Consider the following 20,000-nt stretch of genomic DNA (forward strand, 5'->3'; position numbering starts at 1 on the left):
TCTTTCCCTCTTTCCCTCTCTCTCTTTTCCTCTCTCTCTTTCCCTCTCTCTCTCTTTCCCTCTCTCTCTCTCTCTCCCCCCTCCCTCTCTCCACAGCTGTTGCTCTCTTTCCCGCACGCATGTAACCACAAGTTCCCAGTGCTCAGTGTCTGTCGGTTCACGTTGTGTTTTGTTTTGTGCTGCTTTTCTTTTCTTCCTGTTCTTTCTCTTTCCCTATCATCTAAGTGTTGGTGTCCTTCTTTCTATTATCTTGTTCTATCTATTGAGAGAGAGAGAAGAGCATTCAACAGTTTTCGGTACGTTGTTTTCCGCTCTGGGCGGCGCCTCCTATCGATCGATTTACGTTGTGTATAATTAGTTTATCGCGTTTATTTTTTATTTTCCTTTACTTCTTTTTTGTATACTGAATCGAGGCTCATGAAAGAGCTGACATTTACTTCACAAACAAATCAACCAGACAAACAAAATATATAAAAAGACGGAGCGGAAGACAAGAGAAGGGGAAGCACACAAACACTTGAGAGCACACAACATTTAAGAGCAGGGAGATGTGTGGGAGGGAGAGGGCTTGGGGGGAGGAGGCGTGGGAAGGGGAGGGGGGGGGGGGTGGGAGAAGTATAAAACACAAGGACACCAAGGACTTCCAGGACAGAAGTTGGTATTTCAAAAAGTGGAATTGGGGTGAAATTCGCGGGATAGAAAAGATCAAGGTTTTGGTTGGGGGAAGATAAGAGATGGTGGTGAACAGCTGTTTTAAAGACCTGGAGGGTGGAGTGGGATTGAAGAGAGTGAGGGAGTTTGTTCCAGAGGCAGGAGAAAAGAGGAATGAAGGAGTGAAGGTGAGCAGAGAGTCTTGATTTTGGCAGTTTAACCATAAGAGGGTTGCAGGCAGATCTTGTGCGACCTGTAGGAATATTTGCGGGACAGAGCCCAGAGAGAGCTGGGGGGGGCAAGGCCAGAGAGGAGTCGGTAGAAGACGGAAAGACCACCAACCTGCCTGCGGTGAGTGAGTGAGAGGCCCTTGGAGTTAGCTTCATCGCGGGAGATTCCAATGATTCTGAATGCTTTGGTTTCAACAGCGTGAAGACGAGCTAGGTGTGAGGCAGGAGCACCAGCCCAGAGGGGAGAGAGCAGTATTCCATTGAGCTGTGGATGAAAGCCTTGTATGTGGTGAGGAGCTCAGGTGTGCCAAGGAAGGACTTCGCACGACGGAGGATGCCCAGTCGGCGACTGGCTTTGGAGGCCAGATTTGAAATGTGGTTTTCCCAGGAAAGATCATGGCAGATCGTGAGACCCAAAAGCTTGAGTGACAGACTCAAGTGACAGAACTTTACTCGTTATACCTTTTCTTTTCGTTTGTATTGCTCTCATTTTCTCACTACCCGTCGAAGTTTGAACAGTGTTACGTGTTTTATTTTCATATATCCGGCCATTGAATAACCATGGCGAGTCAAAGTTCACGTTATGCTTCATTTGAAGCGTTAACCCAAAAGCACGGGATGGTGTGTGTTCCTCCGTCGGAGATCAACATGGATAAGTTAATCTTTGCTGTCGGTGACATCGTTGCCATTGATAAAGTTAAGGCGGTTTCTTGCATGAACAAACGTATTGTTTTTTTCCCCCATTTCCAAGTCCGGATGGTTGCTCAAGTCGTTGAGCACGAGGGGGGGTTTACCCTGATATTTACGTTCCATTTCCCCCCTGGACACTTGCAAAAAAAGTTGTAATTTCAAATTTACCCCCCTTTGTTAAACACGAACAAATTCTATCCCAACTGAAAAATTATGGAACGGTTTTGTGCCTACAATAACGATAATTCCGTTTCATAGTCAAAACGACAAACTCAAGCACATTATGTCGTTTCGTAGAATTTTATACATGATTCTACCTGCGGGTGTTTCAGCGTTTCAGGCGATACTTCCCTTCAAAATCGATGGGCATACTTACATGGGGTATGCCAATACAGAAACCCTTGTGTGTTTTGGTTGTGGTGAGTTCGGCCATGAAAAAAGATCGTGTCCCAGAGACATGCCGAATCAAACTGTTAACAAAGGTCCCTCAACCAAACAACTCCCTCCCTCAGGTAACACAGCCAACGCAGAACCAGCAGCTTCAAATGCAGCTCTGCTCCTGCTATTACAAACAAAAGTACCAAAAGACCTCTTTCGCCTTCTCAAAGCACCGCTGAACCGGGATCGAAAATTCTGGCTGCTTCAGCCGCCCTTCGTTCCTTTGTTCAGGCGGTCGCAGGTTTTCGCCCCACAATACAGGCCCCATGTACTTCTGTGTCATCAGATTGTCCCTCCTCTGTGTCACTTGTCACCTCAAAAGTATCATGTAATTACGTAAATGATGCCCCTTCTCTTTCTCCTCTTTCTCTCCCCACCTCCTCCTCCTCCTCCCCATTCCCCCTCCTTGCCTCCTCCTACCCTCACTCCTCTTGCTCCTCCTCCTCTCCCTCCTATGACCATCATTCCTCACCCCCTTCTCCTTGCTCTTCTCCCCCTCCTCCTCCCTTTACTCTTCCCTCTTCTTCTTCTGCTTCTTCTTCTTCTTCTTCTTCTCCTCCACCACCTCCTTCTCCGCATCCCCCTCCCCTCCCTGCTCTGCAACCTCCAACTACCACTACCAGTGCACCCCAGTCAGAGTCTACTGCCCCTACACTTTCTGAGTTATCTCAACCTTGCAGTACCTCTGCTAAAGATAACATCGCCACTGTTACAACTTTTGACCCACTAAAACATGTAACCGCTGACTTTGTTGCCCCTACTGCATCCTTGGTTTGCCCCTCTGAAACAACCATGGATATTGAGCAAATGGGTGAAGGCCCTGAGGAAAATGAGGATGATGATTCAGGCGGTTGCTCGACCCTGGCGTCAAGTGCACTTGGTGAGGAGCTCCTCCCAGACAGTGGTCTTGATGCTGCAATTTCTACCTCTGATATCTTGGATTTCTTGAAAAAAAAAACACTCGTAGGAAACGAGTAAACATGAATGATTTTTTCCCCAATTTGCGCGCTTTTGTCCAAAAAGCTCAAATCGTTGTTAAGAACCCGGAAGCTGTTGCCATTTCTAGCGCTTCTTGCAAGAGACTGAAAAGATACATTGTTAAATAAGGAGGCATTTGAATGCATAATCATCTTTTGTGGGACACTTCTCATCATGATGATAACAAGTTTGAACATAAACGGCGGGCGTAATCCCCTACGTAAAGTTCAAACGATGCAGCTGATAAAGAATGAGAAGGTCGATATTCTTATTTTACAAGAAACTCGTGCGACTGTGAGTTGCATGGCAGATTGGAGGCTGAAGCTGAAAGGCACCTGGTTTTTTAGTAACACGGCCACGGTGAGTGCCGGTATTGCTTTCTATATCTCTGCACACCTTCCCGTCTCCTCTCTTGTTTTAAGAAATTGTACCTGGATATCTAGCTTCCATTGAATTTTTATATAACCATCAGCGGATGATAATCGTCAATGTTTATGCCCCAAGTGACAGCACAGCCAGGACGGCTTTCTTCACTGAATCCTTTACCTTTCTTAATCATCTTGCCCCTGATACCCTTTTGTGCTTCGGTGGTGATTTTAATTGTACATTAGACCCAGCCACAGATCGGAACAGCCCTGAACCCCATCCAGCTAGTACTAGGCCTCTGTCTGCACTTCTGTCTCAAAATGATATTGGAGATGTTTGGCGACTACAGCATGGGAACACTCAGTAATTTACTTGGTGTCGTTGCCTGTTAAACAACTTATCACTTGCAAGGCTTGATAAATTGTATATCAGCCTCTCATTTTTAAACCTTTAGTTTTATTGATATTACTCCTTCCGGGTTTTCTGACAATTTATTTTAATTAAAATGCGTCTTTCTTTCCCTAGCCATCAGAAGCATGCTCCTCATTGGTCTTTTAATATTTGCTCACAAGACCTGTGAAAGTCGCTGCCTATGCTGACGATGTTTGTGTCATCGTACATAATAGCGATGAGATCAAGAAACTGGTGGACTGCTTGGTCTTTTATGGTTTAGCTTCTTCAGCTTTGGTAAACTGGAACAAGTGCCAGGCGATGTGGATGGGCCCATGCCAGCTGGCTATGCCTGTCCTTCCGAAACACCTCACCTGGTCCCTCAACGGAATGAAGTACCTTGGTGTTTTCATCGGTGATGCAGCAACGCAAGCGAAAAATTGAGAGGGTCTCGCTGACTCTCTTGAACAAAAGCTGCGGAAATGGAAAGGCTTGCTGGCTCTGCTTTTGTACTGGGGACGAGTCCTGGTCATCAACAATTTAGCAGCATCTATACTGTGGCACAGAGTCAAGGCCATTCTGCCACCTGAACACTTTCTGCTGAATATACAGAAGACAGTAATAAACTTATTCTGGAGTGGAAAACACTAGCTCTGTCCAGAGATCCTGAATCTTCCCTGAGAGCAGGGGTTCCCAACCTTTTTGGTGTTATGGCCCCCTTGGCTCCCAGAGCACATCCCCAGCACCCCTTTCGCAAGGGTAGAGCAGCAGAGCACGTGTAAGCAGTCTAGGGGGTCTGGGAGCATGTCCCCCTAGAAAATGTTTGATTTCTAGATGCTCTGTGGTGCATTCTGAGAGGTGTTTTTTCCTTTAATTGGCTATTTTGTTTGTATGAGAATTGGTAAATTATTACACAGAAAATGAGGAATTCCAAGGAGCCAACATGAACATTTAGTTCCATGGTTTTTTTCTGTTCCTTCCTGGCTCCCAACGACATCGTTTTTGGAAGAAGCAAATGAAGCAACGCCGCTCGAATGATGCATGTTTGATATGAGATTTTAATATTATCAGTAGCAACACTATGGACAACATAAAATAAAATAGTCATACAAGAAAACAGTATGAAAAGGTTCCAAGTCAAGAATATGTGAAAACTAAAAACCTCTGTTGTGTCTGTATTTAACGCAGTGTGTTATAATCTCACAAAAAGAAACTCAATTCGACAACAACTCAGGTAATCAAAACTAGGGACGTGGTGCATGCGCCGTAAAAGTGAATTAAAAACTCAGTGGAATGGCTGAAATTGCATTTCAGCTACCAATTGGGGTATCTGTGGTAAAGTCACAGTCAGGGCACAGCGGAGGTCATCTTCCACGTGGAGCAGATTACGCTGTTTCGATTTGATATTCAACAGCGTGGAAAACCCTGCTTCGCAGAGATAGGTAGACGAGAATGGCAGAAGCACCCAAATAGCTATCTGGCTGATATTAGGGGAGCGACCCATTCCCACCAAAAACTCCGTCAAGCTCTTCTCTTCGAATGTGTCTTTGGCAAATGAATCGTTTCGGAGATCCAGGAATTCATCTTGCATTGAATGAATGAATGAATATATGAATGATCGTTTTAAGGCCATTTTCCCCGCTAGAGCAGGGGTTAGCCTTGCGGGCCCCATGACAATCATGGTTCCCTGTTTGAGGCAATGTTTTTATGGCCGGATGCCCTTCCTGGCGCCAACCCTTAGTCGCCTCCTACGATGCGCAGGGATACGGTGCACCTATTCTAAACCGGGTACACACCGTGATCATTCATCCCAGCAAGCTGGTACTCAATTTGCCGACCTCGGAAGGAGGACAGGCAGAGTCAACCCCCCTGGTGTTAATTCAGCAATCGACCGGGATTCAAACCCAGGTTGGGAACAACGGCCTTGGAGGAAGGTGGACATGGTCTTGTGGACATCATGTGCAGGGCAATGCCATTTGGCATCGCCTCAATCTGGCGGCTTCTCTATGGTCCATCAGACCTAGCCTGGAGGTCCACCGCCCTCCTCCTCCATCAAGCCGGCATGCTGGACTATTCATCTGATCTATTTCTAATAAACATGAAATGTATTGATTTGTCCTTGCTTCCACCATTTTATAATACTAGGGCATGCCCGTACTATATATATATCTAAAATTATATCCCCCCCCCCCCCTCTATTTACATGAAATGGTTTGGTCCATTCGCAAAGCCAAAGCGAACGGCTTGCGAGTACGGTGACAATCCCCCCCCTCTATTTACATGAAATGGTTTGGTCCAAAGCGAATGGCTTGCGAGTACGGTGACAATCCCCCCCCCCCCCCCCCCCCCTCTATTTACATGAAATGGTTTGGTCCAAAGCGAACGGCTTGCGAGTACGGTGACAATCCCCCCCCTCTATTTACATGAAATGGTTTGGTCCAAAGCGAACGGCTTGCGGAGTTTGGTAAAGAAATCGCCATAGCTCGGTAACTACTTCTCCGATTAATATGAAACCTTGAAAAGGCACATCCTCAGGTCCCCAGCAATATACCTGGCAAGTTTCAAGTATATCGGACCCGTGGTTGTCGAGAAACAGCGGTCACAGACAAACACACAGACACACAGACACACAGACATACACACAGACATACACACAGACACACACACAGAGATTACTGGAATTATAGATAGATAATTTTAAATGCTTGGCGTGTTTTCTTGGTTGACCGTGATTATTTTTCTTACACCAGAGATGTTTTTCAGTGAGCCTCTTTTTCACACCTCTCTTTTCAAAAGAATAAGAACGGAACTCTCCTTTATTGATTATTTTGTTCAGAACAGTGTCTATCGCATTGCTGATGTAATGATTGACAACAAGAGATGGTTAAGTGCTGCAGCACTTGCGAATAGAGTTGTCATGCGGTCTAACCGCGTAATATCTTCTTTATTTTGTGAAATACTTAATGTGTACCGCAGAGTTAAGGTGCATTGGGAGCAATCTACTCGCACTGGTGATGGCCCAATTGTTTGTGAACCAAACCTCTGTTTCCCAAATTTAGAACTCACCCCCACTGTAATGAATTCTGGTGCAATAATAAAATATTTACCAAAAATACGTTTTGGATAAGCAGGTCTGGAAAATCGCGTAATATACCAGGCCTGTGTCAAAGCAATCCGGCCCTCCTATGGAACTTGGCAGTTGAGGAAGTGCCACAATTGCTTGCCGACAGAATACCCCTTCCAACCTAACTGGAAAGCTTATTCATGTACTTATTCCGAATTATCATGTTCTTATTCCGAAGAAAACTGCCGACCTGTCGTGGAGGTTGGCACATTGGATATCACCCACCAACAAGCTCTTAGATGTTTTTTCTCCTGAAATATCTGACCATTGTCCCTTCTGTGATGCTCTTGAGACCTTGTCACCTGCTTATGTTGAATGTGCATGCTTGATTCCTTTATTTCTTTTGCTTCATGAAATGTGCACTAAGCTTTCTTTAGACTTTACCTTGAATTCTTTTATTTTTGGCTTTGTCTCCAACACACACCCAATAGAAGTGGTTTTAGTGAACTTTCTCTTTGCCACGGCAAAGAAAGTAAAGAAATCAATATATCGCACGAGAAAAATGCAAATTGGAAATCCTTTAAGATGTGCAGATAACCTTCCAGCCTGCTTTAAAGGACTTGTATTTGCCCGTATTAAAATGGAATTTTGTTTCTATACATCTATGGATAAAGTGCTGATCTTTAAAAGTATATGGGCATTAAATAATGCGCTTTGCTCTGTTCAAAATGGTAGTTTGATCACAGATTGATCACTCCTTTAACATAATATGAAATTTTCTGAGGAACAAAACTTTATTATTTTCTTTTTCCTTTTCTTGATGTAATAATGGTCTTTATGTAAATGTTCCCTTTAAAATGGTTTTGCTTCTTCACATTTGATTTGTGAAATGTTTTTTTTATACTTTAAAAAATATACTTTTTGATATTTTTGTAATCAAAGGATGTAAAAGTCTTATTTTTGAAATCAAAGGATGTCTATCTCTCTCTCTCTCTCTCTCTCTCTCTCTCTCTCTCTCTCTCTCTCTCTCTCTCCTCCCTCTCCCCCTCCCTCCCTCTCCCTCTCCCCTCTCCGTCCCCCTCTCTCTCCCCCTCTCTCTCCCCCTCTCTCTCCCTCTCTCTCCCTTCTCTCCCCTCTCTCTTTCTCTCTCCCCTCTTTCTTTCTCTCTCCCCTCTCTCTTTCTCTCTCCCCTCTCTCTTTCTCTCCCCCTCTCTCTTTCTCTCTCCCCTCTCTCTTTCTCTCTCCCCTCTCTCTTTCTCTCTCCCCTCTCTCTTTCTCTCTCCCCTCTCTCTCCCTCCCTCCCCCTCTCTCTCTCCCTCCCCCTGTCCCATTCTCTCTCTCTCCCTCTCTTTCTCTTTTCCTCTCTTTCTCTTTGTCCTCTCTTTCTCTTTTTCCTCTCTTTTTTTCTCTCTCCATTGTATCGTGTTTCCTATCAAGAGGACATTATGGTGCCATTTACCTGTCAAGTGCCAAGTTTTGGCTTATGTGCTTCAACACACACTTGCATCTCGGATGCACATTTTTCACCAGGGGAATATTTTTTCCTTTTCGTAGGATGTGGAGATAGAAGATCAATTGCAATATGCTATTGTGAACATCAAAACTGCTCCCTCTGTAACCGTGAGTTTCTGTTTTTTTGATGTTTCTTTACCATCATACATGACCACCAGCTTTACTTCACCCTGCTTCCCCTGTGCGTGTGTGTCCTTCGGTAATGGTCGGGAACAACAGTATTCTGGATAGATAATTATATTTCCGGTTAATAGATGTTGATAATTTTAAAAAAATTAATCTATATAATTATATATATATATATAATTATGTATATGTATATATATATATATATATATATATATATATATATATATATATATATATATATATATATATATTGTGTGTGTGTGTATGTGTGTGTGTCTGTATGTATGAAGATGTATATATATGTATGTATATATATATATATATATATATATATATATATATATATATATATATATATATATATATATATATATAATATATATATATATACACACAAAGAATTAAGTTAAGCACCCCCCCCGTTTTTTTACAACCTCGCACATTACAAGTTTGTTGTCGTCAAAACAGTGTAATATACCCATGATATTGCTATATTTTCTGGAGAAGTGATATTATGGTCACATAAAAACATAACAATCATGCCGTTTTCAATATTTTATTCTGAATAATTTAAGGTGAAATTTTTTGGGAATTTTAGGCATATTTTCCCCTCAATTTAAGTATGGAGCTATAGGTCCATCACGGACAGTGTGGATGACGTTTATGTTTTCTAACGTACAGTCATTGTTCTGAGAAGACCTCTAGCGATCTTTGCGTCAATAACGTGTGTAGGACCCACGTGATCGGTTCACTGACTCAACCCTACGTCACGGATGAGTGCACTCATCTGCATTTCATCAATGGATAATTGCTAATGTCATACCAATCATTATTTGATCTCACACACCTTAGAATATATGCCAATGTATACATATACACAAAGAATATATATTAGGGGGTGCTTACCTTAATTCGTTGTGTAGGGGTGCTTAACTTAATTCTTTGTGTATATATATATATATATATATATATATATATATATATACATATACATACAGACACACACACACACACACACACACACACACACACACACACACACACACACACACACACACACACTATATATATATATATATATATAGCAATACCCCGGCCTACGTCATTAATTGGTTCCATAAGCCGTGACGTAACTCGGTTTTTGACGTAAACCGGGCGTAATGCCTAAAATGAAGACAAACACCATAACCATGCAGCATTGATGTTAAGCACTGCCTGGTAGATGTTGTAGTTTTTTCCAAAACTGCCGGATGTTGATGCCTTCCTCCTCCGACGTTGCATCGACAGCCTGACGAAGAGTGCGGCGGAGATAGTAGCGCTTATAAAGCGCTATCACACCCTGGTCCATAGGCTGGATGAGCGATGTGGTGTTGGCTGGCAAGTACACCACTTTCACATTGAGGTCGAAATCACCGAGGTTAGTGGGATGGCCAGGTGCATTGTCCAAAATCAGCAGCAATTTAAATTGAATTTTCTTCTCTCGACAATAGTTCTTGACAGCCGGGATGAAATGATTGATGAACCATTCTTCAAAAATTATGACGGTTACCCATGCCTTCATATTATTCATCCAAATGACGGGAAGAGACGCCTTCGGGATGTTCTTAAGTGCCCGGGGGTTTGCCGCATGATACACCAAGAGCGGCTTCAGCTTGAAGTTGCCGGTGCAATTACCCCCAAGCGTTAGCGTTAGCCGCTCCTTCGCGACTTTGTAGCCTGGCATGGTCTTCTCCTTTGAGATAAAGGATCTGTCGGGCGTCCTCTTCCAAAAAAGGCCCGTTTCGTCGATGTTGAAGATCTGCTCGGGCAAGAATGCCTCGTCCTCAATGATCTTCTTCAATGTGGCAGGAATTCCTCGGCGCCTACGGTGTCGGCAGCTGCGGCTTCGCCCTGAATCCTGACGTGCAAGCTGAAGCGCCGTTTAAAACGTGCAAACCATCCAGAGCTTGCAACGAAGGTTGTGTCCTTACCTCCGGGTACTTCTTCAGAAGATCCTGGAACAAAGACTTCGCCTTCTCCAGTGTCAGCAGCTGGCTCGTTGGTATGCGTTGGTATTATGATGAAGGAGTGACGTAAAGTCGCACATAATGACGTTCGCTGAACTGAAATTTACTCTAGAAGAGTGGCGTAAAGTCGGATTTGACATTGATCGAAATGGCGTAAAACGGGGTATTGCTGTATATATATTGTTACGGTTTTCGCGCGACCCTCCTGCCCTTACCAAGGGGAGATTAAGCCCCTTGTTCTTTTTGGGTCGGCGCAACCGAGGGACTTGAATCGGCCCTCCCGGGCAAATGCAGACTTGGGTTCCGGGACGATGTTCGCACGTACCTAAGTACCTGCGCCGCCGCGGAAGTGGGGAAGCAAGCCTTCACACTTTTATGTACAAGGCAAAGAGACACAGAGCAGTCTTATACAGTCTTAACTTCGCCCCAGACACGGGCCCGATCACACTCACAGGGGAAATGAAGGGAGGACGGGAAAGTCGGTGGTGTGTGTGTGTGTGTGTGTAGATATATATATAACCAGCAGGCACACAACATGTGTATATATATATACAGTGAAACCTTGACTTACGAGTGCACCAACTTACGAGTTTTCCGAGATACGAGCCGTCGCTCGGGCGGTTTTTTGCTTTGAGATGCGAGCCGAGATCCGAGTTACGAGCTTACGCCACCCGCCACCAGGTGGGTTCCGGTCACGTGGTTATCTTGCCGTGCAAGCATCTCTGCCGTATATCGCTGTTGCTTTGTTTTCGCATTTTGGTTATTTTGGAAAATTTCTTAGTTTTAACCATGGGGCCTAAGAAATTGAGTGCCAAGGGCAGTGCTGAGAAGAAGAAGAGGATGATGTGCTTGGATATAAAACACGTAATCGTCGAAAAACATGAGCGAGGTGTGCGTGTTGTCGACTTGGCGAGGCAGTACGATCGTAGTACTACGATATGTACGATTTTGAAGCAGAAGGAGTCGATAAAGGCTATAACGCCAGCCAAGGGCGTTAAGATTATTTCAAAGCTCCGGACCTCTGTCCATGAAGGGATGGAGAAGTTGTTGTTTGTGTGGTTGACGGAGAAGCAGCTCGCAGGAGATACCGTGACCGAGAGCATCATCTGTGAGAAGGCACGAGACATTTACGGGGATTTGGTGCAGCAGATGGCGGGAACATCAACGGACGAGGCATCGGAAGAGTCATTCAAAGCCAGTCGGGGATGGTTTGACAATTTTAAGAAGAGGACCGGCATTCACTCCGTCGTCAGGCATGGTGAGGCAGCAAGCTCGGATGTGAAGGCAGCTGAAGATTTTATTATAACTATTGCCGAACTGATAGAAGCCGAACGATACATCCCCCAGCAAATGTTCAACTGTGAGAGACAGGGCTCTTCTGGAAAAAGATGCCGAGGAGGACGTATATAACGGCAGAGGAGAAGAGCATGCCAGGCCACAACTTGTTCAGAGTGCCGGCGATAGCTCGCCTTCTCTTTGTGGAAGACACGGTGATTTTTTTTTTTTTTTTTTTTTTGTTGTATACAAGATCGAGGCTCGTGAAAGAGCTAACATTAATCACACAAAAAGACAAACCGACACACAAAACACAAAAAACAAGGAGAGCGGCAGACAATATGGGGAGAGAGGGGGAAGGACACAAACACAACATTTGAGAGCAGGGACATCGGGAGGACTTGGGGGGAGGTGGGAGAGGAATAAAACATATGAACACTGCAAGGACTCTGGGGTGAATTACCGGGGGTAGAAAATATCAAGGTTTTCGATGGGTCATTGATGAGGTCATTTCGATGAGGTCATTGATGAAGACCAAAAATAGCACAGGGCCCAGAACACTACACAGATCCTTAACATCCAACAACTAATGGGACGCAAACGGGGCACCCAGTTTAGCGGCACACACATTGATGAATCACCCTGCCTGTGAAACACCGACATGACAGGTTATAGCTGGGTCGGGATTCAAACCCAGGCTGGACAGTTTAGAGTCAAGTGTGCGTACCTCCAGTCCAGGCCATCCTGCCAACTTGTATGCTGCATACAGGTGAAATATAAAGCGCGAGATATTTTTATATATACTGTATATTTAAAAAAAAATTGGTGTGGTTTTTGGCGGGCTGGAACGGATTAATAGCATTTCAATGCATTTTAATGGGGAAATTTAATTTGAGAAACGAGCAAATTGAGTTACGAGCTCGGTCACAGAACGAATTAAACTTGTAAGTCAAGGTTTCACTGTATATATATATATATATGCATATATATATATATGCATATATATATATATATATATATATATATATATATATATATATGCATATATATATGTATATATATGCATATATATATATATATATATATATATATATATATATATATATATATATATATATATATATATATATATATATATATATCCTCCCCTCCCACCCTCTTTGGTTGGATATCTGTATTTTGATTGATTAGCCATCCTGGTTTGCTCTGCTTGATAATGAAGCCATTGTGGATTTTTTTTTTTCTGCTGCAGTTGCTGCTTGTTGGGCAGATGGAACAGCTTCTTGCTGAAACTGATTGGCTGGCCAGCAGACTGAAAAGACATTTGCAATCTTCCAAGGAATCAACCATCGGTGAGGGATGTGATGGAGTTTGAAACGCCGACATCCCTTCCCTGAAAACACTCTTTTTTGTAGATGTCAAAGTTTCTTCCAATCGGGAATTATTCATTCGTAAGACCCACTAGCGTGCACCATATTTTGGTAGTGACGACTGTTTTGGCTCCTGATAAGTTACCAAATTTTGAGTTCCCTGCAAGGAAAGCTAAAATTGTGGATGCAAGAACTTTGCTGCTGAAATGTGGACAGACAGATGCTTTAGTCTTGGAAAAAAGAACATTGTGAGTCTTGGTGTTTTGTCTGTGTCAGTTTGTCTTGATTGTGAGAGCAAAACAGATTGTGTATTGTCATTTTGTAAACGTAAGAAGCTTTGAAATTGTTCTAGATACGTTTTAATTTTTTTATTTTAGATATATCAGCTTGATGATCATACACACACACACATACACACACACACACACACACACCCATTTGTCAAATAGAGCAGCGAAGTCAAAACGTGGTGAACCTTAGGAAATTGTTTTTTATGCCTCCGCCGACGAAGTCGTGTCAACCTACTGTGTGGAAAGAAGTACCCCAATGCCGACTTTAAGTTTTCTATTTCTTGGTTTGACTCATTCAAGAAGAGGCATGGGATTTGTTACAGAGCCCTTACTAACATTCTTGAAAGTAGTGTATCAGATAAGCAGGAGAAAATGGAGTGTTTCCATAAGTTTGTCCACGGAGTCATCTATAATGGACAGATAAATCAGGACAGAGAAATTTGAAAGCTTTGGTATGGGGACACTCTATTGACCAGTCACCACTGCTGTTGTCCTTCATGACCGGGAAAACGCACACCAATAAGGGAGATGAGGTTGTGTGGCTGAAACGGGCAGGTTCCGGACTGGATAAGCAACAGTGTAATTTGCAAGTTGCAGTGTTTGCCGACAGCGTATCCCGCACCAAGCCAATGATAGTTTTCCGAGTGAAGGGAGTCTGGATACCTCAGAAGAGGGACGCCTATGACCGTCGAGTGATCGTTCGTTTCCAGAAAAACGCTTGAGTGGATGAGACAGAAATTCTGTTTTGGATTAACAATTAACTTATAGCATGCTGACATGCCACAATGATCGACACAAGCCGCTTGGTGCTGACATGCACCATGCTCAGAAGACTGACAACATGAAGAAGCCCCTCGATGTACCTTGCTGCTGCAGCCTCTGGATGTGTCTGTGCTCAATGTAGTGAAGAGCAAGCTGGCAATCATCCAGACCAAACACATGCGCAACAATTTGGACCTGTATCAGTATGTTAATGGCAGCTTCACTGCTGGTGACAGGTGTGTGCCGATCACCAAGTGGATAGGAGAGGCGTGGGGGGAAATATGTGCCAACCAGGAGATGATCCGCTGCTCCTTTGTCAAGACCGGCATTGCACAAGATGACAAGATCCATTTGGAGGTGCTGGAGGGATATTAATTCCCAGATGAACCCAAGAGTGACAGCGTGGACGAGGATGGCGTGCCTCTGATCAACTTGTCTCGCAATTGAATTGCAACTGTGTGTTAACGTAGTTGTTAGTCTGTTGCCAGTATCATTGTTCAACAACAACAACAACATGCATTTTAAGGCCATTTTCCCTGCTAGAGCGGGGGTTAGCCTTGCGGTCCCCATGACAATCTTCTCCATTTTGCCCTATTTTCTGCATCTCTCCTTGTTAACCCCCTTGCCCGCATTTCTTCTTCCACCATCTTTAGCCAAGTCTTTCTCGGTCTTCCCCGTCCTCTACTTCCTTCTACATTAACTTCCATCACTCTTCTCAACCAGTCACTTTCATCCTTCCTCAACACATGACCAAACCATCTCAACCTGTTCCTCTTCACAGCATCAATCACAGGCAATATTCCCATCATCTTTCGCAATTCATCATTTGTCTTCCTCTCTCTCAACGATACTCCGCACATCCATCGAACCATTCGCATTTCTACCCTTTCCAGCCTTCGTTGCTGCTCTACGTTCATTACCCATGTCTCGCTCCCATAAATCATAACACTTCTCACACATGCAGCATACACCTTTCCCTTCAGCTTCAGCGACACTCTCCTCCTCATCAGCACGCCACTCAGTTCCCGAAACTTCTTCCATGCACATCTCACTCGAGCAACCGTTGCCGAGTCTGATCCACCTTCTCCATTCAGCATGTCTCCGAGGTAGCAAAATGTTTTCACACCTTCCAACTTCACGCCGTCTCCAAGATCCAACTCAACATTTCCTCCATCTGCAGCTCCCTCTGTGCACACCTTACATTTGAATGTAGCTGCCACACTGGTAAATGACCCTCTCAGACCACTACATTTTTGATGAACCCACTCAGCGCACATTGTACATTGAATGGAGTTCACTCCGACACCCTTCCTGCACACAGCACACGGCCACTTCCCAGTTCTTTCCACCTCACCACATGCTTTACCACTTGCCATCACCTTCGTCTTTCCGATATTCACCTTCAGACCTTTTGTCTCCATACATTCCTTCCACTTGTTCATCTTTTCCTTCAGTCCATCCATACTTTCCGCAATCAACACCAGATCATCTGCATACAACAACTCCCACGGTAAACCCTGCTTTACATTCTGAGCCAGCACCTCCATCACAGCTACAAATAGTAGTGGACTTAGTACCGACCCCTGATGCACTCCCACCTTCACCTCAAACTCACCACTGTTCCCGTCCTTCGTCCTTACAGCTGTGCGCGCTCTTTTGTACATTGCCATCACGACTCTGATCAACCATTCCTCCACTCCTAACTTCCTCAATGCCCATGTCAATACTTTGCGTGGAACCCTATCGAATGCTTTCTCCAGATCAACACACCCAAAAAACAACTTCTTCCTCTTATCCATGTACTTCTCCTGCAACTGCCTCACAATGAAAAGCGCATCTGTCGTTCCTCTTCCTGGCATAAATCCAAACTGCATTTCGTCGATCTTCACTTTCTTCCTTATCCTCCTCTCCAACACCCTTTCCAATACCTTCATTCCATGCTCCAATAACTTTATCGCTCGGTACGAGCCACACTCCAGAGGGTCACCTTTCCCCTTGTATAGAGGGATGAGGGTACTCAGTTCCCAATCCACTGGAATGCGGCCTTCTTTCACCACCAGATTACAGATCTCTGTCATTCTCTTCACAACCCAACTTCCTGCTGCCTTCAACATATCTCCCACAACTCCCGTCGGCCCTCCCGCTTTTCCACTCTTCATTGCTTTTATCGCTTCCTCAACTTCCCTCTCAGTTATCTTCTCTGCCGGTCCTAAAACTGGGTTACTCTCTATGTTGCCATCCCATTCATTCTCTGTATTCAACAGCATTTCCATATATCTTTTCCATCTTCCTTTAATTCCATCTTGGTCGACAACGATTTGTCCCACTTCATCCTTCAAGCAACTCACCCCCATCACATCACACCTCTCTTTCGCTATGTGCTTTGCAATCTTGAATACTGCTTTCTGACCCTCTTCCGAATCCAAGCGTTCTCGGAACATTTTCCTACATGCCTCCTGTGCCTTTGCTACCTCTTTCTTTGCAGCCTTCCTGGCTGCCTTATAACTTTCATGCTCTACTGTTTCTGCTCCCGTACCCTTTGCCTTCTGCCACTCCTTGAACTTCTTCCTCTTCTCGTCAATCCTCTTTCCAACTTCAACATCCCACCACCATGTTTCCGAGTGCCTCGGTGGTCCTTTTGTCCATCCACATACCTCACCAACGGCTCCCAACAGACTAGTTTTCATTGACATCCAACCACTTTCAAGCTCAAGCACATCATCCTCTACCCTACTCAGCCTCTCTTTTAATGCCTCCCTTACTGTCACCTCTTTCAACCTCCACACCTTCATTCTCGGTTGGTACTTCACCCGCCGAGCTCTCCTCGCACCTTTCACCCTTATGTCGCAGACAACCAAGTGGTGCTGTGAAACAGCCTCCTCCCCCGGGATCACCTTTGTGTCCCGGACGTGCCCCCTATCTCGCCTACGCACCATCAGGTAGTCAACGGTTGTCGTCGACCCACCTGACGTGTATGTAACAAGCTAATTATCCTCTTTCTGGAACTGAGTATTACAAATCAACAAATCAGCTCCATCAGCAAACTCCAAAATTATTTCACCTTCTCCATTTCTCACACCATATCCATAACCCCCATGAACTCCCTCAAAACCATCCATACTCCTTCCCACATGTCCATTCAGGTCTCCTCCCACCACAACAACTTCCTCATCTTTCACGTTTTCCATCAACTTCTCTATCGCACACCAGAAGTTGTCCTTCTCTTCATCGCTTCGACCAACCTGCGGAGCATATCCCGAGATGACGTTCACCAAGAGCTTTCCAATCATCATTTTCACCATCATCAACCTATCACTCACTCTAGTCACACTCACCACACTGTCTACAAACTCCTCAGAAAACAGGACACCAACACCATTCACGCCCTCAGGGCACCCTTGCCACACAAACTTGTATTTCTGTCCCTGCCTACCCTTCACCATTCTCACACCACTTCCCTTCCATCTCGTCTCTTGCACACAACATATGTCCACTCTTCTTCTGACAAATACTTCCACCACTTCTCCTGATCTCCCTGTCATTGTCCCTACATTCCATGTCTCAAACCTCAGAAACCGATCTCCACTTCGTGCTGCACCCTGCCCATATGTAGTTGTAATTGTCATGGTTCTCTTTTTGAGGCAATGTTTTTATGGCCGGATGCCCTTCCTGACGCCAACCCTCTTAGTCGTCTCTTACGACACGCAGGGATATGGTGTACCTATTCTGACCAGGGTACACACTGGGAGATCATTGTTAGATCATTTGATCATTAGATCATTGTACACAGACCAGCCAGTATCATTGTTCACACCTGAGGATTTAATGAATGTATATCACATGAACATTACCTATGCCTAGATACTAATGTGAGGATATTATCGATTTGACTCCAGTTTTCTTGCATTGTTAGCGTGATAGCAAACTCTTGAATTCAGTTATTTTATTTTGTGTTTTTTGCAGGGTACGAACAATTGAAATTGCAATGACATAAAAATGGCGTAATCTATGCAGCCAATCTGAAGAACATTTACAATTTATAAGCGCACGTCATGGCTTTTTCAATACGTTTAAGCACAAATGCTAATGAAGCGCATGTGTGTGTTCCACTAAATCTAAAGATAAGCGCATACGCTTATTATCCAGATTCTACTGTACATCTATCTAGTTGTTTTAATCTATTGATAAGTTCATTGCTGTGTGGTTGTTCTCACAGCCCTAATTATTTCACTTGCAACCGTACCAAAAAATAGCTTCTTAGGAATTAATGTTGCTGTCCAAGAAAGGCTTCTGTACAATGTGGAATGGAAAAGCATCTCATTTATCAAATAATTTGGTGTGAAATTTGTTATTATGGATATCGATTTGTAATTCCAAAAAAGAAACTTAAGTGGGAGTTTGGTTTTCCTTTTTTAATTTGAGTTATTTTGGATATACAGGGTGGGCAAATTAGCTATTCCCGGTTTTGAACCCCTGTAATTCTGTTGCTACGAAACTAAATCGAACAAAATATTTACAGGATATACAGTGCCTATAGAAAGTCTACGCCCCCTTTCAAAATTTTCACCTTTTGTTGCCTTATAGCTTGCAATTAAAGTTTATTAAATATAACTTTTCCACCTTTATTTACACATCGTAATCTGCAATTTCCAAGTGAAAAACAAATTCTACAAATGTCAGAAAATTAAAAATACAAAACTAGAATATCTTGGTTGGATACGTGTCCACCCCCCTTATAATAACAATTGTAAACTAGAACGCCACTCAGTAGAGCGCATACTCCCGCCGTGGGTCAAGTTGGAATAATACGTTTTGTTTAACATCCCCTCTCCCCAAAACAAAAAATGAAAAAGAAAGTAGGCCCTAACTGTCAGAGAATTTATTTTGATATATCTCTGAATTAGAGGAGAAAAACATAATTTAAGAATAAGAATACAAGCTTTAATGCAGTAAAACAGAAAAAAAAATTCCTGGATCTGGAATAATATCCTGAGCTTCACCAAAAACTAATCAATTCTTCCTCATCCCAAGGGCAATCATCCCACCAACTTTCATCCAAATCCGTTCAGAACTTTTCCAGATATCTTCTTCACAAACATACGAACACACGCACACACACACACACACACACACACACACACACACACACACACACACACACACACGGACGGACGGACACAATCGAATGCATTGCTCCCTGGTGGGAGTAATTAGCTCAGGTGTAACCAATCACCTTCAAAATCACAAACCATGTTAATTGATCTCCACCTGTGTTAAATTGCAGTGATTCTGATTATTTGAGAATCCGAATGTTCACTATTACAATGATGTGGGTTTTTTAACCATTCATCTACGTCTATTGATTATCGTGCTTCTTTATAGTTGAAATGTTATCCCTTAATTGCATTTCACAAAGTGTACACAACCCATTGGTGGCTCTCTCTCTCTCCCCCCCCCCCCCCCCCCCCCCTCCCTCTCTTCCCCCCTCTCTCTCCCCCTCTCTGGTATATTGTTTCTAGAAGTTTACTCCACACTTCCTTCTGTTGTAGTATTCTCTCTGTACAGTAATTGATTATTTCCACCCTTTTGTTATCAAATCAAAGGGAGGCGCAAAGCACCCCTCACTTTATATAAGGGATCGTTTCTCTGATACAACTTTAACATGGGGACTGAAAATTCGTTTGTTGGCTTCTACTGGTATATTATATTGTTACGGATCCGGGGGACGGCACTCCCGTTAGCAAGGGGGGGGGGGGTTAATCCCCTTGTCCTGTTAAGCTGGCCATCCGACCGGTCCTGGGTGTATGACGTCACTTCCGGTCGATGGTAAGTCGGGTTGTAAGCCCAAT

At 43.9% G+C, this 20,000-nt stretch overlaps 1 protein-coding gene across 1 annotated transcript in view; it reads left to right on the plus strand.

Annotated features, from left to right (window-relative positions):
• Positions 1 to 8,340: 8,340 nt before the first annotated feature.
• Positions 8,341 to 20,000, plus strand: part of LOC144889343 (Fanconi anemia group I protein-like) — a gene marked incomplete at its 3' end in the record, with an annotated part of 26,606 nt that continues 14,946 nt past the window's right edge. Inside the window, exons 1-2 of the mRNA XM_078769530.1 lie at positions 8,341 to 8,427; positions 12,982 to 13,081. Of these exons, the coding sequence (XP_078625656.1) occupies positions 13,000 to 13,081 (82 nt within the window). The remainder of the gene's footprint in view (positions 8,428 to 12,981; positions 13,082 to 20,000) is intronic.

Source organism: Myxine glutinosa, unplaced genomic scaffold, assembly GCF_964187855.1.
Source record: "Myxine glutinosa unplaced genomic scaffold, kmMyxGlut1.1 SCAFFOLD_2903, whole genome shotgun sequence".
NCBI classification, from domain to species: Eukaryota; Metazoa; Chordata; class Myxini; order Myxiniformes; family Myxinidae; genus Myxine; species Myxine glutinosa.